Here is a 23,634-nt window from a genome sequence, read left to right as displayed (position 1 = left end):
AGTGCGGGCCATATACTCGCGCTAGGGCGCTTTTCAAAGAATGCCAATCCGAAAATTGCTCACGTGCTTCCATGGAAAAAATTAGCCAAAGACGCGCATTCCCAGCGAGGTAGCTAGCCGCAAAGTTAACTTGGCTCTCCGGGTCACCTTGAGGTGAGCACTTCAAGGCTAACTCGACCGTAAATACCCACTCTTTAAACTCGGAAGGGTTGCCATGGAAAACATTCGGTTCTCTGGTAACGCGTTTGACGCTCGGGCTTGTCTGGGAGAGAGAACGCGATCGACACGGGGCTAGATCCGGAGGACTTGAGCTTGATGTAGCAGGTAATTGATGTCGTCCAACTGTAGCAGCCACGTTGTCCCGAGCGCGGCGGATCTCACGGAAAGCGGCGTATAGCAGAGCAGTAGCAGCCAGGAGCACAAGGCACGTCAAAGGGCAACCGATGATCTCAACCATCCTCAAGCTACCAGTGTAACAGTATAGACTTGATTGATTGGAGAATTCCCCGAATGATGTTCAAACCAGAGGTTATAAAGCAAAAGAAAGGCGAGAACCGCAGGAGTGAGAATAGTAGGAACACAAGGTGTTACCATAAGACAAGCAAGAAGTGTCAAGGTAAAACTATTACACCTGCCGTGCCTCAGTCCCCTGCTGTGCTAGTGGCGGCATGCTCTGGTACATGGTATACGGTACCTGGAAACAGCCTGTCCAAAAATGGCAACATGAAAAGTGTCGACATATCGTGGTCATTTTTCAACTCAACTTCTTGTTGTCGTGAGTGGAGAAGACATTATTTTTTACGATAGTTGTGAATAAGCGAAAGAGCTTGCACCTATCTATCTGCTAAGAAACAAGCTGAAATAAGTGGCAAACATCGCGATCAGTTTTCCACTTTCTGTTCTACATGTACTAAAAAAGGAGTTGACGAGTTGCCGAACCTTTCTGATAATTTTGAGGAAGCGAAAGGTCATTGTAACAGTTTTCCCCTGTTCTCTATAACTTTACACTCCCTCGCACCTCATGCGTCTTACGCCTGTCTATTAGCACCTTCATTGGCGCCATTGCCACATGTATACTATCACATTTTGCATATAACTGGTCGAGGCACGCTCAACCAGGCTCTCTTACTTTTCAAGTTTGATTAAACCTGTTACACTGGTAGCAGAGGATGGTTACTACTCTGCTTTTGGCAGGTGTTCTGGTCGCTCTGCTTACGCTCCTCGTACTCGTCGTTCGGCTGATAAACGATATCAAGACCGCTCAGCGCGTTAGCCAAGGAAACCGAACGATACATCCGAACTCGGAACCGTGGGAGCCAACACCCCGCCTTACGAAAGAGCCGCCTGTGTTTGGAGGAGATTCCGCTACATTCAAAGAATGGACGTTTGCAATGGACATGGCCCTACGGTCGTTGGCACTCCCAAATGCGGCACAGAGGGTCGACTACGCGGCAGGATTTTTGACTGGAAACGCTCGTCTTTGGTTGATAGCGGCATTGGAAGCTAACCAAGTGTTTTCCGACTGGCCTGCTCTGAAAGCGGCACTTGGCGATGTGTACGGACCACGGCACAACGAGGAAACATCGCGTATGGGACTAATTTCCGCAGCGCAGCGCGGGTCGCTGGACGCATACATTGCTGCTTTCACTCGCCTCAGCCTGCAAGTGCCGGAAATCGACCACCACACCAGAGCGCTGCTGTTCGTCAGGGGTCTAGTGCCGCACATCCAGCGACAGGTCATGCGTGAGCATCCACGTACCCTGGAGCAAGCTGTCATGGCAGCAAACACCGTGGAGCAGTCGTCAGGGCCACCGGCGTCGGGGCCACCAGCCAGTAGAGAGTCGCGTTCCGTGCCCAGCTTCCGTGGTCAGGGCCTCCGCAAGCTGACGGACCAAGAGCGTGTCCAACTGCGAGCAATGGGACACTGCTTTGCTTGCAGGAAGCCAGGCCACCTCGCTAAAGACTGTACTGAGGGTGGACAGCGCTACCCAAACGCTGGTCGCCAGTAAGAAAGGGGGTGCGCTTACTGGCGACGACCCAAGCACCCACGCCGGTACCAGTCGCTAACCGGTTCGGAGCTCTGGAGGTTGAAGACGTTGCTCTCCAGGAACCTACGGAGCCGGAGACACCCATAGCTGTAGGAAATTGTCCCGTTGCAGAAAGGTGTCATGTCAGCAACGTCAGCGTCGGCAATGAACCTGAACACGACCTACTGCGCATACAGGGAAAGATCGGCGGTCGCCGTGCAGTGATGCTGATAGATTCCGGTTCGACGCATGACTTCATTGCAGACAGTTTTGTTCGAAAGCATCATCTTGACACGGATGCAAGCTCAGCAGTGCTGAGCGTAACATTGGCGGACGGCTCGACCAGCGAGGTCCCGCAGATTTCCACACGCACGCTAAGGGTGACAGTCGGGGGCTTCAGTGAGGAACAGCACTTTACTGTGTATCCCCTGACTCGCTACGACGCTATTCTTGGCAAGCCGTGGCTTACAAGGAACAACCCCAGCATCAACTTCCGTACGAACGAAGTTCAGTTGGACGGTGAGCCCTTTGTTGCCAAATTGCCTTCAGCTAACCCGCCGACAGCCGACCGGCCATCTGTGGAAAGCATGTTTATCAGTGGCCGACAAGCTCGTCATGCCCTGAGGAGTGGAGCCGAGGGGTTTCTTGCATGGGTCACTGCTGCAAACGAGGAGAATCGTTCCGGGCCACAACTCCAGGAATCAGAGCAACAAGACATCCAGAACCTGCTCAAGAGGTACCAGGATTTATTTCCAGACGAGCTGCCGAATGAGCTTCCACCGAAGAGACCAGTCGACCATGAAATCCAGATAGAAGATGGAGCCAGACCACCGTCTCGACCCGCCTACCGCCTGCCGAAACCAGAGATGGACGAGCTCCAGTCACAGCTGTCAGAATTACTTGAGAAGGGATTCATTGAGCCAAGTAAGTCGCCATACGGTGCACCTGTGTTTTTTGTGAAAAAGTCGGATGGTACTCTGAGAATGGTGTGCGATTGGCGAGAATTGAATAGAATTACGATCAAAAACAAAGCTTGTCTTCCTAATATTGATGACTTATTCGACACGATCCAGGGCAGTGCATATTTCTCCAAGTTGGACTTGCGGTCGGGGTACAATCAAATCAGAATTCAAGACTCGGATGTTTCTAAGACGGCTATTAATACGCCGTTCGGCCACTTCCAATTTAGAGTCATGGGATTCGGGCTGACTAATGCCCCGGCCACCTTTCAGTCACTCATGAACTCTATTCTGCAACCGCATCTCCGAAAATTCGTTGTAGTATTCTTGGATGACATTCTAGTTTTCAGCAAGACCTGGGAAGATCATCAGCATCATCTTCAAACAGTTCTAGAAACACTTAGAAATAGTGAGCTGTATTGTAAACAGTCTAAATGCGAATTCGGCGTGAGAGAAGTTCTCTTCTTGGGGCATAAAATCAACGGCACATCAATTTCCCCTGATCCCAAGAAGATAAGTGCTGTGGAAACATGGCCAACTCCGTCGTCAGTAACTGATGTGAGGAAGTTTCTTGGCTTTGCTAACTATTTCCGAAGGTTCATAGATCGACACTCGACCATCTCTCGTCCATTAGAAGAAATCACCGGAAAAAATTCACGCTTTGAATGGAGCGCTGCTAGACAGAAGGCATTCGAGTCTCTAAAATCAGCATTACTCGAGGCGCCAGTGTTGCAACTGGCCGATGTTGAGAAAAGCTTCACGGTAGAAACTGACGCAAGTGACTTTGCCGTGGCGGGTGTGCTCCTGCAGCAGGGAGAAGATATGGATTTGCATCCCGTAGCCTATTGTAGTCGGAAACTGTCAGCTGCAGAACGCAACTATACTGCGGCCGAGAGGGAAACGTTGGCTGTGGTATTTGCATTAAAGTGCTGGAGAATCTATCTATTCCGCCACTTTGACCTGATGACTGATAATATGGGTGTTGTCTATTTACGAACCAAACCGACTCTCACCAAGCGTGAGGCAAGATGGGTAGAGTTTTTAGCTGACTATGACTTTACGGTCTTTCACAAACCAGGAAAGAAAAACATTGCCGACCCGCTTTCACGCCGTCCAGATCTGTTCAGTGATTCTGAAATAGGCGGGTCATCCTATCCTCCTAACATTCAGTTGAATGCCATAGAGCATACCCTAGAGATTAATCCAGCGCAGTTAATTGTCAGCGGTTACAAGTGCGACAAGGATCTTGCTCCCATTATCAGGAGACTGAAAAATTCAAGCTATGACAATCTGCACGACCGTTACCTTCTAAATGAAACACCCGGTTATCTTTATCTCAGATCTTCACCACAGAACAGGTTATGCATTCCAAAGAGTAGCAAACTCCGACTCGCCCTGCTTCAAGAATACCATGACTGTGTGACTGCGGGGCATCCCGGTCGAGATCGCACCTATTTCAGACTCGCTAGATATTTCTATTGGCCCAGAATGGGACTGGATGTAAAGGCGTTTGTCAAGTCATGTGACGTCTGCCAACGAGTTAAAGGCGGCCAGCTAAAAACTGGTCTCTTGCAGAATTTACCAGTGCCCAGTCAGCCGTGGGCGGATATCTCGATGGATTTTATCATGGGTTTGCCTAGGACCGATACAGGTCATGATGCTATATATGTATTTGTAGACCGCTTGACAAAGTGTGTACATTTAGCACCTACTTCCTCTACTATTGACGCTAAAGGAAGTGCTGATCTGTATATTCAACATGTATTTCGACTTCATGGTTTGAGTTCTAGTATTGTATGTGATCGTGATCCAAGATTTACGGCAGCATTCTTTCAGGAATTGTTTGATCGCTTAGGAACGAAACTAGCATTTAGTACTGCCAATCACCCTCAGACAGATGGCCTAACTGAACGAGTAAACAGAATAGTAGAGGATGTGCTGAGGGCTTTTGTAAATCATAAACAAGATAACTGGGATATGCTCCTACCTCTCTGTGAGTTTTCTATCAACAGCGCTACTCAATCATCTACAGGAAACACACCGTTCTTCTTAAATTACGGTCTAAATCCCAGAGCGCCACCCGACTTCCTCAACCCTATTCAGGGAGGCAGAGATTCAGCTGATTGGTTGCAAGCAAGACAAGACGCGGTCAAGATCTCACAAGATGCGCTAGTGGCAGCTCAAGCTCGTCAGGCCTTCTATGCAGATCGGACAAGGGTCGAGGGAAAGCTGAAGGTGGGAGATTTGGTAATGGTCTACCGGGATTTCCTCCTGACTCCTGAAGCTCGGGACCGACCATCCCATAAATTACGCCCCAAGTGGTTTGGCCCCTTTCCTATAACCCATGTGGTCGGCCCGAATGCCTACAAGCTCAAGTTGCCTCATACCAGCCGCTGTCACCCGGTATTTAATGTGTCGGCACTCCGTGCCTACGAGAAGAACGCTATTCCTAATAGGAGACAGCCTACGCCTCCGCCTATCACGGACCTTGATGGTCATGCCCGCTATGTGGTGGAGAACATTCTCAGTCACCGCCGCCGGCAGAATCAGCTTCAGTACCTAGTCAAGTGGCAAGGCTACTCTGATGCCACTTGGGAGCCTGAACATTATTTGTTGGATGAATCTGGTAATGACATTGTCCCACTTCAGAAGTACAAAACCTTGGCTTCTGCCCGCTGAGTTTTTCAGTTGAACTTCTAGTTTCACCTTACACATTTGTTGAGCTTATTACACTTTATTTGCATGGAGTTTCAGTCGTCTTATTGTGTTACTTCAGTGCGAAGCCTTTTTTCGTCTCGCACGTGTTTGCGCTTATTGTACTCTATTCCACTTGAGCATTTGGGTTATAAGCTCCTTCCTCTCCATAGGAGGGGGATGATGTAACAGTTTTCCCCTGTTCTCTATAACTTTACACTCCCTCGCACCTCATGCGTCTTACGCCTGTCTATTAGCACCTTCATTGGCGCCATTGCCACATGTATACTATCACATTTTGCATATAACTGGTCGAGGCACGCTCAACCAGGCTCTCTTACTTTTCAAGTTTGATTAAACCTGTTACAGTCATGGACCAAGGATCATCCCATCAAATTTGAAACACACAACAGCAACTTGATCTGACTACAAACTACAAAGCACGAGAATGACAGACCACACGCGCGCGCGCATGTAACCGAGCGGACAATAACTTACTTTTTCCAGCCACCTGAACCAGCCGCCTCAGCAGGTGAATGCAACCTTGACATCGATATCGATGCGTTGATGAGCAGCCGACGAACTACTTGACGAACTGAAAGCGTTCGAGACGAAGTCGTGGAGCCCATCACAGTTTCAGTTCCTACACGCAGTGCTCAATCACGAACAACAACACCATCGATATCGTAAAGAAATAGAGAATTTCAAATCCACAAACGACGTTTACCGCTGAACAAGTGTGTCGGGAGACTGAGAAAGTCGGAAAGGTTTCTCTCCATTTTCTGGAATGTTTGAGTGAAGCATGCAATAAATGATTTACTACGCCTCGTACGCACTCGTACACGGCCAATACCGGCTTGATACATGACCTCACGGCTGGCGCCATTCGGTCATGTATCAGCCGGTATTGCCCTTGTAGTCGTTTGTACTCGTGCAGTAAATCATACTTATGTACTAACCGGACTCGTATTAACGGGGGACGACCTGTATGACCACAATGTATATTGATGTGCTATCATTATCAAAACAGGACATATGAAGATATTTCTCCTACACCCTAACAAAAAGTCTGTTACAGGCCGACACGCCATCGTCATTGCAATAGACATGGCAACCACAATAAAACACAGCAGAATCATAATTTCAGTTGAAAATTTAAGAGTGCTACCACAAAGAGTTTCTTCATGTTTACATGTGTATCAGGAAGTTAGTAGAACATCGAGCAGAACTGAATCTTATCCTCAAGCTTACCGACGGTCACGCTGCCAACATGACTGAACAAATGATCCCTGCAAGCACCACACGGCAGACAACCGAGGCCATATCCATTGGCGGGACGTCCATCTCCAAAAAGAATTCCATCTTCGTCTCAATGCTACACTGCGACTCGTCGTCGAGTCGTACAGTCTACAGAGTCGTCGTGTACGCGTAGTCACGCGATCACTGAAATAAACTATTTGTTTGCGGGCAAATAAACTATTTTTTGCAGGCAATATCGCATAGTATTGCCCGCGGCGCGAAAGGTACTGATTCGCTGGAGTACGGGCAACAATCACGTGCCATGTGATAATAATAAGTATACAATAAATGACGAGGCCGAGGGTTTATGACCAATAAAAACTATTATAAAAACCGAGGTCCCCCGAGGCCGAGGTTTTTATAATTAGTTTTTATTGGTCATAAACAGGCGAAGCGCCAGCACCGAAAAAGAGCCCTACGTAGAAGTTGCACTTTTATTTTCCAAATCCGACCCCAGGCCCGGGAAATTTGAAACTCAGCTCAATATCGCCAAAAAAAGACTATTTTATCCCTTGCTCACAAGAGCTTCCCTGGTGGTATCGTCTTGTTCCGAGGCAATGTTTGGGAAGGTGCGGGCATTAGCTGCCCTAAGTTTCGCGGAAAGCTCCAAGCGACATCATTTTCCTGGCTTTCTCGCCAGAGTTTTCAAGACCGACGCAACTCGTCGTCAAAAAGTACTCCGCGTGGATTTCTTGCCGAATTCCGCCCCAAACAATTTAGGTTGACCTCTCGCCACCAATCGAACCCACTGATATGTATCTACCTATACACGAGCAATGGTTTGAGCCCAAAGAAGGACAACTTCACAACGAGCACACTTTCTGAGGGTAATATTTTCTATGTATATCAGTATTAGAACACCATCAAGACGACAAATTGACCAGCAGAAAACATAAAGTTGCACTACAAATACAGCAGCTGTATAAACATAAATAATTGAACAGAAAACTATGTAACTGGATCCCACCAAAAACAGTAAAGCATCCCAAATAGTATGCGCATACACATATACATGAAGGAAGGCTATGTTGCCACCATACACTGGCTACGCACACGGACATAATTCTGGAGAGCTGAGCATCAGCGTGCGCACACCCCCACACACACATCTGCATGCACGCGCGCACACCCACACATGCGCATGCACACGCGCACGCGCGCACACACACACACACACACCCACATATACACATGCACGCGCGCACACTCCTGTGCTGTCGAGTCACTGCCACAAGGGTTGCGTGGGCCTCGAAGGCACCGGAGAGAGAATAGGAGAACGCAGTCCCATAGATACACACACACACACACATGTACACAACACGTGCAAGTACACATGTGGCAGCTTACTACAAGAGAACCACACAAGTTCACATGTGGGCATGAACTGTATTCACAGTTGGTCATACTACGGAGCATCAGCAAATCGAATTTTCGATTTGATTATTCGAATGGCAAAAAGAAAATCAGAGAGAAAATTCGAATGAAAAAGAGGTTCAGCATGTAGCGCAGTCCAGTATTTTCGAATCGAGTTTTTTTTAGCTTGAGCAGTTGAGGACTGGGATTTTGAGATGTGCAATGAACGGAGTTGCTGTTGTTTCTCATTGCCTTTGGGGATGACGCGAAGCGGCGGATGCTTCATCCGATTCAGGCTATTGACGATAGGATCTCTCTTGGAGACCCCTTGAAAAGGCGGATCTCGGCCGAGCTCCTCCGCTAACCCTTGCATATCAGGAGACCCGCGGACGAATAGGTGAGGGTGGGCCCTACACTGCCTCAGCAGAATGAGATCCATGGTAAGGTCGACCCTCAAATATTTGGCACACTTTGAGTTGCCCTCTCCCTGCGGGGAACTCACCATAGACGCAGATGCCGAGACAACGCCAGCAGGGCTACTGCAGTACTGGGAGCAGGAGGCATACCGGGGCTAGTAGTTGGTGACAAAGCCATGATTCCAGGATACTTGAAATGAAACAAAATGTTTGATATGTCAGAATATTCGTCCGAAGACGATCGACCCACGACCATAGAAGACTGTATTAGAATATAATTTATTACTACGACATTGTCACAATGTGGTGACAGGAAACACAACAACTGGACTCTCCAGTCAAAGGGAAAAGAACCAGGCCAAAACCGTTTGGCTGCACCCACAAATAAAAGGGATAAAAAACGCGCAAATATGAATGCTCGAAAAGACGCAAACAATCACAATCCGGAGTGGAATAATTACAACTCGTCACATATCTGACACTCCCCCCGATTGACCACAAGTCTAATAACATTATAATTAACAGATTACTCAACGCGATACAACACGTTCAATAAATAATTACATGTCCAGAACATTATGAGCATTGAATGATAGCTGCATAAGCTCATAGCGGTGGTCAATCAGACCTGTGGGGTAACTCATAATTATTCTGACTTCAAATTAGTCCACGGTTTCTTAACTGCATCGGCAACGCAGCCGCTTGTACTGCCGCCGCTCGCTGTGGCCTGACGGATTGCAATGGCTCATTCTCAGGTGCTTGACGATTCGGAACCGTGACTGCTTCCTCGGCACAGACTTCGAGTGGGTAGAGACGCTGGATGGGCCTCTTCAGGTGCGTAACGCTACCTTTCTTCGGTGTTGCGGTTTTGACCTTCGCTGCACGAGCAATGCCATCATGACCCGGGATTAACTCGACTACTAGGCCAAGAGGCCACTGTTGGCGCTTTGCGTTCTCGTCTTCGATGAGCACCACATCCCCGACGCGAATAGGTGTGGCGTTGGCATTGAATTGTTGGCGGTGGGCATTCCTTAGTTCCAGCAGGTACTCACGACGCCAACGAGTCCAGCTATGTCGTATGAGTTGTTGTAGGTGCTCCGCTCGCTCTCGTACGACTTCAGCTGTGGCTGCACGTGGGATATGCTCCGCATCTGGCATGGACCTAAGTCGACGGCCGAGTAGCAGATGCGATGGCGTCAACGGCTCCGTCCATTCTTCCGTAGAGAGGAAGGTCAATGGCCTGGAGTTGAGGGTACATTCGACCTCTGCCAGCACCGTCACCAGCTCCTCACCAGACACATATGCATTGCCCAACACTTTGCGGAGGCAACGCTTGACGCTTTGCACAAGTCGCTCGAAGAAGCCTCCCCACCAAGGGGCCTTCTCCACATTGAACTGCCACTGAATGTGGTGTTCAGCGGAGAACTGCTGACATTCAGCAGATTGGGCGATACTGCACAGCTCACGCGCTGCTGCCTCGAACGTCTTGCCGTGGTCACTGATGACAAAACACGGGAACCCACGACGTGCCACAAATCGCCGAAAGCATCGCATGAAGGCTTCCGTTGTCAGGTCACTGACCAGCTCCAGGTGGACAGCACGACTCACAGCGCAGGTGAACAGAGCTACATATGCCTTGACTTTGCTGCCGCCTTCATTGACATACAGAGGGCCAGCAAAGTCAACACCCACGTTCCGGAATGCCTCCTCGCCACTTACGCGCTCAGAAGGCAGCTGGGCACTGGTTGATGCAGCGTACGGCTTCGTGTTCACCCTCTTGCAGTGCTGACAGCCACGTACGATGGTGCGCACAAACTGGCGGCCTCTGACAATCCAGTAGGTAGACCGGAGCTCCGTGAGTGTCTCGTTGACACCGCTGTGCAGGACGGCAGCATGACAGCGTCTCACGATCATGGCCGTGATTGGATGGTCGCGTGGCAAAAGTGCTGGATGTTTCTGCGCTGTGGTGAGGGCGGCATTGCGCAATCTCCCCCCGCATCTTCGAATACCTTGATCGTCGACGAAGATACCAAACTCGTGTGACAACTTCTCAAAGTTGGAATCAGCAACTAACTGTGCTTGGCAAGTACGAATCCACAGTGCCTCTGCCTCCTTCAGATCAACTGCAGAGATGACAGGCTGGCATGCTGTGTTGGTTCGACGCAGCTGCAAGATGGTGACGAACTTCCGGACATACGCTGTCACTCGGACCAGTCGACTGAATGTGCTGAAGCGTTCGATGTCAATGATTTGATGAATTGAGGGGTGACTGGCTGTGGTGGTCGCAAGTGTGGCTGTTGTTGGCTGCCGCTTCAACTCCTGATGGGCTTCTTGTATCACCACATCATCGTCCCGACTCTCAGTTGCTACCAGCTCCTTTTCAGCCAGCCAAGGAGGACCATTGAGCCACAGCTTCGCGTCGAAGCTGGATGGCTGGACTCCCCGCGAGGGTAGATCGGCTGGGTTCAGCGTTCCTGGGCAGTGCGACCACGCTGAGCTGGGTACAAGGGATCGCACTTCCACCACTCTGTTCTGTACAAAGGTCTTCCACTCTCGCGTGTCCCCACGGATCCAGTGTAGAGCGATCATGGAATCTGTCCAGCATGCGATTCGACTGACAGAGACGTAACGTGCCAGTGCCTTGCGAACACGGACAATCAGACGGGCGAGGACGAGCGCAGACAGCAGCTCAAGCCGAGGAATAGTCTGCGATGCAAGTGGAGCCACTCTGCTCTTCGAAGTGACAAACTGGACATGGGTCCCAGACTCGGTGTGGATAGCCAGATAGACAACAGCAGCATAAGCATCGGCGGATGCATCACAGAAGCCGTGCAGCTCCACGGCGTGAATATCACCCTGGACAGCAGCAAAGTAACATCGAGGGATTCGTATTGGTTGGCACGACTGAAGCTCTTGAAGTAAAGACGACCACAGTTCCTGCAATGATGGAGTTAGCTGCTCATCCCAGGCAATCTTGATGCGGCATATCTGTTGGAAGAATTTCTTCAGGGGAAGAACGAGGGGTGAGAGGAAGCCGACAGGGTCGAAGACTTGTGACGCCAATGCAATAACTTGTCTCTTGGTCAGCGGCTTATCAGCTACTTCCTGGAAAACTTGGCTGATGTTGATTACTAGCTCATCTTGCTGACGGTCCCAGGGAATTCCAAGTACCTTATCCAACAACCCAGCTTCTTCAGCTCCCAGTGAAGACTTAGCGTAGGACTGGTCGTCTGTTGACACAGGTTCAGCTGCTTGCTCGACTGCTGGTGGTGTTAGCGATTGTAGCGACCGTTCATTTTCATCAATACGCGCAATGAGAGCCGTTGAGTTTGACTGGAACTTTCTTGCATTGAATCCACCGACTGCCAGGCGACTCTTCATCTTGCTGTACAGCAGATAGGCCGTATCATCATCATCAGCTCCGTTGATCAGATCATCAACGTAGGTGTTCTCAAGGAACGAGGCTACGAAGTCGGGATCATCGGCGTACAGGTTGATATGATGGCGGAGCGTAGCGTTCAGCAAGAAGGGACTGCATGTCAGACCGAAAACCACTCTCGTGAAGCGGTACGTCAACACTTGTGGTGATTCGCTGAACGGGTCGTCCACCCACAGAAACCGGACGGCGTTGCGGTCGGACTCAGCAAGCTCGACCATGAGAAATGCCTTCTCAATATCACCAACTACTGCCACCCGATGGTGCCGGAATCTGATGATAATGTCCAGAATGTTTTCGGTCATTGCTGGACCTGAGTACAAACACTCATTCAGGCTTGGCCCCTGACAAGTCTTCGCCGATGCGTCGAATACCACCCGGACCTTTGTGGTCTTCTTGTCGTTCCTAACGACGGGATGATGTGGCAGATAATGAGCCTTTCCCATGGCGTTAGGGTCAGACTGTGCAACAGGCTCGATGATGCCTAAAGTCAGCTGCTCGGCAAAGACTGCTTGGTACGCTGTACATACCAATGGCTCTTTCTTGAGGCGCTCGAGCAGTGACCGCAGCCGACGCTCACTTAGCCGATGGTTGTCAGGTAGAGCTGCATGGCACTCTTTCCACGGCAAATCGACCACATAGCGGGTGTTGGCAAACCGTATGCGCTGCTCAAACTGCTCGTACACGGACAGTTCCTTGGGAAGAATGCCGATCGACTCCAACGTCTAGAACTTCTCTAAGGTCGACGTGAGCTGGGGCGTGTTACTCGGTGTAGTACAGGTTAACACATGAAGATGCATGAGATTCACAGCTGCTGGTGATGGTAGCACTGACATTGGCATGGGCCCTGAGAGCACCCATCCCAGTCTAGTGCTGAGCGCAACAGGCCCGGCATCACCACGGACAACCTTGCCAGACACTACTTGCCAGTAGAAGTCCGCGCCAATCAGGATGTCAACTGTGGCATCACCTGCACAGTCGTCGGCAAGTTCAAGTCCTTTGAACTGAGGAAATGCTGCAGCAGCCTTGCTAGGGTACTGTGTTTGGACTGGTGGGCTGATGTGTGGCACGGAGAGCATTGGGACCGTGAGTTGGCCATCTCTGAGCTTCAGGCAGACCATCACCACGGCACGAACTTGGGACGCTTCCACCTGTGGACCCAAATGGTTGTACTACCACTGTCTCTTGGCACTTGGACTGCAGTTTCAATTGGGTGCAGATGTCTTCTCGAACAAATGACCGTTGACTGCCACTGTCAAGGATCACACGGGCAGTGATGCACTGCTTGGGCTTGTCCGGTCGACAGATAGTGGCCTTAGCAGTTTGCAGCAAGACAACCTGCGTACTATCTCCACAGAAGAGCGCAACATCATGCCTCTCATGGTTCTGTCTGGCACCGCTCATATCCCTCTGTGAGTCGCAGATGCTGGAGTGGTGCTTGCCCTCACAGAATGTACACCGTGCCTTCGAACTGCATGCACGTGATAAATGGTTTGGCTTAGCGCAATTAAAGGGATAAAAAACGCGCAAATATGAATGCTCGAAAAGACGCAAACAATCACAATCCGGAGTGGAATAATTACAACTCGTCACATATCTGACACAAAATGCACACTTGATAAAACTTTTCACAGTTCGAGAGAGAGGAAAGCGTCAAGATTGACAAGAAGTCCGGACTAGTACTTTAGTAAGAACTAGTAGTAGTAGCTACATGCGCAAGAATGAGTACTCGTAGTGCGCCGTGTACTAGAGCACGCGCGGAGCATTCGAAAAGTATTCGAAAAGTATTTTCTGTTTGCGGGCATTTTTCAGTCGAACAAAGCCCTAGTTTCGACTGATTGAGTGCTTTTCGTGACGATTCTCGAATTTCATTCGAATATTCGATTTGCTGATGCTCCGTACTGTCTTGGGCAATCTCAATCTCCAACAACAAAATTAGTGCACAGCTGTTATTTGTGTTGCTATGACAACTCGTGTGCTGGACGAGTATTTGCTGTCATTGGTTCAATTTCCTTTACTCTTCATAGGCTATCAGATCATTTTCCTTATTCGGTCTATTTATAACATTTATCTATAGTGAGAGTGTGGTCTGTCTCCATGGTTACCGGTGTTCATTTCATAACTATAGCCACTGCTCCTTGTTAGACCTTATCTGGAAGGCTTGCATATTCCAACAGCAGCCAAAGGAGCTAGCTCTCTTGGTTATGCGGACTGGGTCCGATCCAAAAAAGCTGTTTTTATGAACTGTTTTTATGAACTGTTTTTATGAACTGTTTTTAGGAACTGTTTTTATTGGATAGGATGATTGTGTTGAATAAACGAGGTTTGTGTCAATGGGAGATTGAGTTGGAGTTTTTACGAGTTGATTCTAATGTTAGGTTCACGATTTCACATATGCACGCACGATACTTTGACGCCGACGTTCTGCCACCGCACCGCCTTACTATGCGGACCATGCCCCGCCACGCGCCGTACCGTCACTGGACTGGCCCTCCACCCAATCGTCGTCTTCGTCATGTGTTTCCTCGTCGGGGTCCGGTTTATGACCACTCCCCCCGTTGGTTTGTTTGGTGATGTCCTGGTCCTGATTGTCTGTCTAATGTTGTCCTAATCGTTTTTTGTGCCGACTTGTAGCCATTGTGTTTCCCTTGCCATGTTGTGTGTGCGTTGTTGTTGTTGTTTTGTGGGTGCGTTTCTTTTTCTTCTTTTTTCTATTTTTGAACTTGCGGGTTGTATCATTTGCGCGTGCGGTTTTTTGTGTCTTGCGGGTCTAAAGCGGGATTCACAGAAGCTTTTTTGCGATGCGACACGCGATGCGACAGACGCGAAACCGGGAAAACCCCAAATCGCAGCCATGTCGCACCCCACGCAACTGCCGCAACTGGGCCATCGCAGGCCATCGCAGAAGTTGAGCTTGGCTCAACTTTTGTGATGCGATGCGATGCGACAAGCGATTTGGTGTACGATTTTGACCTTTTCTACAGCAAAGTTGTACAAAGGTGCAAGAGTTGCCTATAAATTTTTACAAGTTGTGTCAAACCGCGCGAATATCATGGTGACGTACCCAAATCAGCAAAACTTTGTCGCATCGCTGACTTCTTCTGTGAATGGTATTTCGCGAGTTCGCATCGCACGCATCCATCGCAGATCGCGTCGCATCGCGTGTCGCATCGCAAAAAAGCTTCTGTGAATCCCGCGTTTTTTTTAGTACGTTTGTCCCGATGATGTTGCTCGCGCGTTTACTCTTTTCTGAGCGAATGTGCAACTGAGGATTGTCTTGTGTACGAATAATTCTTTGTCGCTTCCTCGCAGATCGACGGAGTTCGCCTCGCCATGCGTTTGCTTGTTCCCTTAAGCTGTGTTCACAACTGGCGCGTGGACGCGGTACGCTTGCGGTTCATGCGCCCCCAAACGCGCGCTCAGCCTTTCACAAAAAACAGCAATCCGAGTCGTATTTAGCGCGTGCGACACCTTCGAGTACTAATTTTTTGACCCCGCCAGTCAAAGTGACTGGCATGTACGCTGATACGCGCCTGATACGCGCTGAAAATTCCAACATGTTGGAAGTTCCATTTCGGCGCGTTTCCGTACGCATGGCGCCCCAAAAGCCAGCTAATATACGCACAAACGCGTGGTTTCACGCGTACACGCGCCAGTTGTGAACACAGCTTTACTGTTCAACGCCTACTGACATTCCTGTTTTTGTTTCTAGTATACAGCCCGCATTTCGACAGATTTCGCCACGCCATGCGCTCGCCTGTACCTTTGTTGTCCACCGTTATGCCTGTGTTTTGTTTGTGTATATGTGTGTGGACGTGTTGAATGTGCGGACAGGCGCTTCGGAAGTTGTCTTCCGGGGTGCCTGTCGTTTCTTCGTCGTTGTCTTTTTCCTTGGTGTTGCGTGAGCGGGCAGGCGCTTCGGAAGTTGTCTTCTTCCGGGGTGCCTGTCGTTTCGTTGTCGTCGTCCTTTTCCTTGGTGTTGCGTGTGCGGGCAGGCGCTTCGGAAGTTGTCTTCCGGGGTGCCTGTCGTTTCCTCGTCTTCGTCCTTTTCGTTATTCTTAAGCTGTGTTCACAACTGGCGCGTGTACGCGTGAAACCACTCGTTTGTGCGTATTTTTGCTGGCTTTTGGGGCGCCATGCGTACGGAAACGCGCCGAAATGGAACTTCCAACATGTTGGAAGTTTCAGCGCGTATCAGGCGCGTATCAGCGTACATGCCAGTCACTTTGACTGGCGGAGTCAAAAAATTAGTACTCGAAGGTGTCGCACGCGCCAAATACGACTCGGATCGCTGTTTTTTGTGAAAGGCTGAGCGCGCGTTTGGGGGCGCATGAACCGCAAGCGTACAGCGTCCACGCGCCAGTTGTGAACACAGCTTAAGGGTGCGTTCTTCAATTCTCTAGCTTCTAGGAGAAGATGAAAAGAGAAGTCGAAGAAACTGGGATTCTTCAAGAACGGGTCTCGAAGAATTCGGAGATATTTTGCAGATGTCAAGCAAAATGAAGCCCCAAATGAGTGCCACGAATATACTGTAGTATGCGCTGTGCGTATCTGAAAAGGGAAATGCGTACACTCATGATCAACACGTGGCTTTTAGCCTAGTTCGCATGCGCTGATCCCAAACCGCGGGAATCTCCAAGTTTCAACCACCTCTGAAGCTTGGAGAGCTTAGCCCCATCTCCAGCCTCTCTCGGGGGAACACTTCCCCTTGAGATCTACCATCACCGACGACAACGCGCGCCTTGATATCGCAGTCAGTGGATTGTATGGTGGACGGTTTGAGAGGACATTCCTTGATGTCCGGGTTTTCAACCCATTTGCCCCCTCAAACCAGAAGTCATCAATCCCGGCAGTGTACCGCAAGCACGAAAAGGAAAAGAGAAGAAGTTATGAGAGAAGAGTCGTTGAGGTAGAGCATGGATCATTCATCCCGGTCGTGCTCAGCACTACAGGTGGTCATGGCAAGGCAGCTGGCAATCTCTACGCTCGGATTGCATCCATGTTGGCCGATAGGAGGTCCGAGCCTTTCTCTATCGTCATGGCATACATCCGCACTCAACTGTCTTTTGCACTGGTCAATGCCGCAGTCACAGCCCTGAGAGGTCATCGGCACAAAGCGTCAAGAATCAACGGCAGCCCTTCTATCACTTTAGCAGTGGCAGAATGCAACATGTAATGGTCAATCCTTGACTTAGTTTGGTAATCGTTTTAGTACCTCGAACCCCGTGCTGAGTTTGATACGGTTTCTGGTATCTTGGCCGTAGACTACTACGCATACTGCTTCTAGCGGTTTCTTTGCATTTTACTGATTGATTACGTATACTAGTATACTGGTTTTGTAAAATATTTTTTCAGAGCTTGGAGAGCTTGGAGAGCTTTGAAAAGCCTCCGAAAAGTCTGAGAGGATATAAGAACAGCTCTCGAACTTTTCGGAGTCTCCAACTTTTCCGAGAGGATTTAGGAACGAACTTTAGATAGTAATGAGAAGAGTGTCTCGGAAAAGTTGGAGACTGTCTGTATATTCGAGCTATTTGCAATTTTCCCCCTATCTTTTCTCCACGTGGACGCGGAGTCTTTTTCAAGCAGGGGTGGTATGTTAGGTTCACGATTTCACATATGCACGCACTCGCACACTCGTACGCACTCGCACCCTCGAACTCACCTTTACAGGCGCGCACTCACTTTCACTCTCGTACTCACCTTTTCGGGCGCGCACTCACTTTCACTCTCGATCTCGTACTCACCTTTTCAGGCGCGAACTCACCTTTTTCGGGCGCGCAATCACTCGACGTACTCACCTTCACAGCCTCGTACTCACCCTTGTTGCTTTTCCTATTCTTTTCTTTCTTTGGCCTGGGTAGCTGGACTCGCGCTTTCGCACATTTATCTCCATAGCTACCCAGGCCCAAGATAAGCTCTTGCTGGAACATTTGCTCGCCCCCCTTCTAGCCTTGTCTAGCCTTGTCTTGCCTTGTCTTGCTTGCCTTGCCTGGTCTTTGTCTTGCTTGCCTTACCTTATCCTATACCGAACCTCTGAGATTCCTTGTCGTTGTCGACTTGATCCGATCGTCCCATTAATAATAATAATAAGGCCAAACTAAAGAAGGTGTGTGGTTCGACTCACCCGACCGACCGTACAATTTCAGCCCGACCGTAACTTTTTTTCGGCGGGCTGTCGTGTGACTGACGTACGTGGACTGAACACGTCCACGTCTACGTGCTGTGCGGCGTGAGTCTGCTGCGGACGCAGGCGGCTCCTTTTGGACTTGACTTGTAGTTGTACTGCAGTGCACTGTGCAGTGCAGTGAGTGGTACGACTGCTGCCTTGTGCTGGTAGTAGAGTCTACTCGATACGCGTATACAGTGTATTTACATGTACTAAAAAATATATTAAAAAAAAAAAATCCGCCCGCCCGCCCGTAAAAAAAATGTCCATGTTAGTCGAACCACACACCTTCTTTAGTTTGGCCTAATATCTTTATTAGGATGACCCAGAGGCATTGTGACTGTGCCTGTCCTAACACTAATAATAAATAATAATTGTGCTACACTAATGTTCGGTCCGCTGCTGTCTCTTGATGAATCTTTCCGTTGTTCTAGTTCAGTATCATTAGTTGTAGACCATCGCTCTGAGGAGATTTTACGGTAATAATAATAATGTTCATGTGATATGTATAGGATATTGACCAAGACGAGGTCTATATGTGCGGACCTCGGTCTTTTACTCGGCCTATATTTCCCATATAGACCGAAGTCGAGGTCAATATCCTATTTATCACTATTCCTTTGCCATAACCCCAAAATTCGAAACTTTAGGAGCTATATTAACCTTTTTAGTATAGCATTTGTACTATAGTGTACATAGGATGTTGCCTATTTTGGGTACGAGGTGAATAGCAATTTCTGGACATGAAAATAAAATAGAGCCCCACAGGCTGTGTGTTTTACATTTTTCATATCTTTTTGTATCTATTGCATGGCCTAATCCTTCATCTTTCCAAATATGTGACAATTGCTCATGCTGTGATCCCAGAGACTTTATAGCAGGACGTTTTCGACAGGCCAATTTTTTGGCCTAAATTTCAGTGTATGGAATTCTGGACATGAAAGTAAAATAGCGTCAAAAGGCATCCTATACTGTACCATTTTTGTTATTTTTTCTATTGCTGGACTGCAGTTGGCCTCTTCACACTTCCAGCCAACAGGTCCAAGACTATACAGCGTCTGAAGTGGAGTGCACATGGGGAAGCCAACGATTCGTCCATTACTTTTTATTTTACTCAAAATTCAAAATTCTCATGCGACATAGTACCACAAAACTCGTTGAAATGCCTCACAAGCAAAGGCTATCAACAAGGCATCGACACGAGGAGAAACTACAACAACCCAGCTGTCAACTACGGCAAGAAAAAACTTCATCAACTTGACTGACTTGACTCTACACGCGACGAAAAATTATTTTACTCGAAATGTCCAGAAATGTACAATGTCCAGAAATAGCAATTCACCTCGTACAAGACTGTAAGAACAACAGGGTTCCGCATCTGCAGCACAGTGGCTGGGTGGTATAAGGGGTTGCTTGAGATTCATACCGTTGTGGGTTCGAATCCTGCCTGTTCTCTTCCTTTGTCTTCTTTCTTTCAAATTTTCTTTTTGAAGTGGAGAGAAAAATTCTAAGTCCCTCCAAAGTCGAAAGATTACAATGCCTAAGTGGTCGATACAAGCGGTCTATACAAGCGGTCAATATTACGGCGATATGGGTAATATCAAGAGTACATAACCCCCCAGAGTGTGCAACGCCTGATCCAGCTCTGTGTAGGGTCTTGGTCGAGCGGAATCGGATCTTCTGATGTCATGCGTACACTTCACACCAGCGCAAGGCCGGTCTCGAGGCAGGGCACCATTGTTTTTGATCCAAGAGTACCCGCGACTCCCCGGGTTCCCCTCAGATGTGTACGGTATTATGACGCAAAGATCCGATTCCGCTCGACCAAGACCCTACACAGAGCTGGATCAGGCGTTGCACACTCTGGGGGGTTATGTACTCTTGGTAATATCAAGAGTACATAACCCCCCAGAGTGTGCAACGCCGATCCAGCTCTGTGTAGGGTCTTGGTCGAGCGGAATCGGATCTTCTGATGTCATGCGTACACTTCACACCAGCGCAAGGCCGGTCTCGAGGCAGGGCACCATTGTTTTTGATCCAAGAGTACCCGCGACTCCCCGGGTTCCCCTCAGATGTGTACGGTATTATGACGCAAAGATCCGATTCCGCTCGACCAAGACCCTATGCAGAGCTGGATCAGGCGTTGCACACTCTGGGGGGTTATGTACTCTTGGTAATATAGGACCAGTCAAGGATCACGAGAATTAGTGGAGGTCGATATAGAAGAGTAGTAGTAGTAGTAGTAGTAGATTTTAATATTTTACTAGGGGAGTCCCAACAGGCGTTGCCTTTTTACTGGGAACCCTAGGTGAATTTTTACCATGTTTACATACAGAGTAAGAGACGGGGCCTGACGGCAGTCAGTGGGAAGAGCATTCCATCTGTCTGCCGCCAGGAAAGAAATAGAACGCATGCCATATTGCGTAGAAACAGGCGGAAGAACTAATGCGCGTTGTGCCTGGCCGCGCGTGCGAGCCTGGTGTCCAGGCACAGCAGCCCTAAGCTGGAACAAGGATTGGAGAAGGGGACTAGCAAGATGTGGGGTCAAGCAGCGGTACACGAAAACATGGAGTTTAGGGGCATGATCGATTGGGCGAATCCCGAGCAAGTGTGCTCCGAGTGAGCGTGATCGTTTGGTCGAATCCGATCGAATCCGGAGTAGGTGTACTTGGAGTGGAATCCGACCACTCCGGCCCCCACACCAGGAGTGGCTGGAGTGGAAATGGACTTTGCCGTTTTTGGACAGCTTTCCTAGAATCTTTTGTACGATATGCGTACATTTTGCGTACTACAGCCTTGTTTTGTTCGATTGGGCCAGCGTTGCTCGGACCACACCGCCTGCTCGCACTCAATCCAGATTCGCCAATCGATGACACCCTAAGATTTGTGCGCTGTTCAAAAGAGTGATAATGGACATTATTATTATTACCGTAAAATCTTCTCCTATCCGCCCCTCCCTGACTTCTTGTCAGGAACGTGATTTCTCGTATCTCTGTCGCAGTCTGTGATGCCGTACTGTACTGCGGACGCGTGCTCGACCCCGTTGGAAATGTACGCAACAGTGCCCACCGCGGTGCACCCTCTTGACCAGGGATCTCACAAACCCTGAGTTTTGACGGGTCTGCACGACTCGTAGCACTGAATGCGGCAAGTAGGACTCGCCCATCCGCCCCTCCTCACCTGAAGCGTCGAGGAGGTTGGGGTGCTCTGGCGGGATTTTACGGTATTATTATTTGAGGGATTCCTCAAAGGCCGAAGCCTTATAATCAATTATAGCGTAACTTGTAGTTCCTTGGTCGTTTCTCCCTACTCTTCCTGTACCTGTACAAGTATAAAAATCACTCCTTGGCTGTCCTCCCTGCCCCATCTCCCTAGTAAAATAAAAGTTAATAATAATAATGTAGAAAAGAGAAGGACATAATATGGATACGAGTATTTCACCTGATGAGAAGGCTTGAAAGTATACTTGTGAAGACAAAAACTTTCAAGATGTTTGTAATGAGCCTGAAGTGTGTCCTTTTTATGAGTATTATCGCATTTTTGTCTTAGAGGAAACAGTTATTCAAAGAGTAACTGTTTTTGTTTCGCTCTGTAAAGAGCACTTAGGGTTCCCTGTAACAAGACGGCAACGTCTGTAGGGCCTTCTCTATCAAAATAATAAATTCTACTACTACTACTACTACTACTACTACTAACTCTCCATCACTGTAACTGGATACTATCAAGAGTACATAACCTGGGTTATGTAATCTTGATACTATAATTATATCCTTTTCTTTTCTACATTTATTTATGGCTCAACATCCGAGTTTCAAATAATAATAACTGACCCTCAGGCCAGACTGGACGTCAAGGGGAGGGGCCTCTGGTCCATGCAAGAGGATGCATTTTTTGACATAAGGGTTTTCTATCCCTGCGCGTCCTCTTACATGACTAAGTCCCTCTCTGCGACCTACAGATGGCATGAGGAGCAGAAGAAAGCGGCTTACGGTGAGCGGATCCGGCGGGTAGAGAGGGGCAGCTTCTCTCCATTGGAGTTCTCCTCTGTCGGGGGAGCTGGCGGTGAGGCCCGGAATGTGTTGAAACGTCTCGCCATTCGCCTGGCAGCGGCAACCGGAGACTCGTACAGCGTCCTCATGGGACGGATCCGCTGTGAGCTTGGCTTCAGTCTATAGTCCGTGACTCCGTCATGATGTTGCGTGGTAGTCGGAGGAAGGTGAATTTCAGCCATCACCCCAGCGATGTCCTGCAGCATGAGTCGCTCATGCCAGTTTGACTCGGTTCAATTTGTCTTTTGTGTCTGTGCATGATGATGTCACAGGTTTGTTTGCCAGTTTTGGTTCTGTTGCCGTTTATCCTCCGTCTTTTGCTTTTTGTTTTGCTGTTTCCTTTCTCTTCTTCCTCTTTGTTCACGTTGATGCCATTTTGTTGTGAGTCCGCATGCTTTGACTCGAACTCGCAAGGTTGATTATTATCTCTTGCACCTTTTACTGGTTTAGGACTTGTGCCCAGTCCTGAAGTTATTGCTCATTGTTTGTGTTTTTAATAATGCAATGAATATAACTAAATGCGCACTCATATCACAACCATGGGGACGAATATCACATATCACAACCATGGGTCACGAATTCCATTGATAATTGTGACAAGAAAACGTTCTGGAATACATGATTCGTCCCCATGGTTGTGATATGAGTGCGCATTTAGTTATATTCATTGCATTATTAAGATTATTGTCTCCACGTCGCCTTTTTTACATGTTTGTGTTTTTGTTTTTTATTGTTTTGCATTTACATTTACATGTATTTAGAACACATGCTCAATTCATGTGCAAGGTTGATTGCTATCCCTTGCACGTATGCCTGTGCCCTTTCCTGTTTTATTTCATCTCATAATAGTACATAATAATAATAATAATAATACATGTATGAAGAAAAAAAAAATAATAATAATAATTGTGGAAGAGAAAAGGACATATGGATACGAGTTTCAAATAATAATAATAATAATCTAACCATAGTATTAATTAATTTTACAGTGTGTGTACCCTACGCAATTTCGTAAAAGGATCCTTACGGGACTAAGCGTACAGGGTCAAAATATTGAATAATGTGCCATATATGGCAACGGTTGCTTGCTTGCAGTTGTAGGCATCGCAGCTTCAAACTATACGCCACTAACTGTACACATTTCCTGTACACATGAACCAAGTGGAGCGGGTACCCGCGGCGCGCGGGTGAAGACCTGATACTAGTCCATTGTTGGAGGGGAACTAGAGGACAGA

General features: G+C 48.4%; 1 protein-coding gene across 1 annotated transcript; it reads right to left on the bottom strand.

Moving 5' to 3' along the window:
* Positions 1-9,405: 9,405 nt before the first annotated feature.
* On the bottom strand, positions 9,406-12,630 carry LOC135827018 (uncharacterized). The gene has a single exon (XM_065339541.1). The coding sequence runs from the start codon at positions 12,628-12,630 to the stop codon at positions 9,406-9,408; it is 3,225 nt and encodes a 1,074-aa protein (XP_065195613.1).
* Between the last annotated feature and the right edge of the window lie 11,004 nt (positions 12,631-23,634).

This window comes from Sycon ciliatum, chromosome 11, assembly GCF_964019385.1.
Source record: "Sycon ciliatum chromosome 11, ocSycCili1.1, whole genome shotgun sequence".
In the NCBI taxonomy this organism is placed as follows: domain Eukaryota; kingdom Metazoa; phylum Porifera; class Calcarea; order Leucosolenida; family Sycettidae; genus Sycon; species Sycon ciliatum.
This window is presented reverse-complemented; position numbering and strand designations above follow the sequence as displayed.

Coding starts and splice junctions, on each gene's coding strand:
- LOC135827018 (XM_065339541.1), bottom strand. CDS start 12,630: ATGGGAAAGGCTCATTATCTGCCACATCATCCCGTCGTTAGGAACGAC.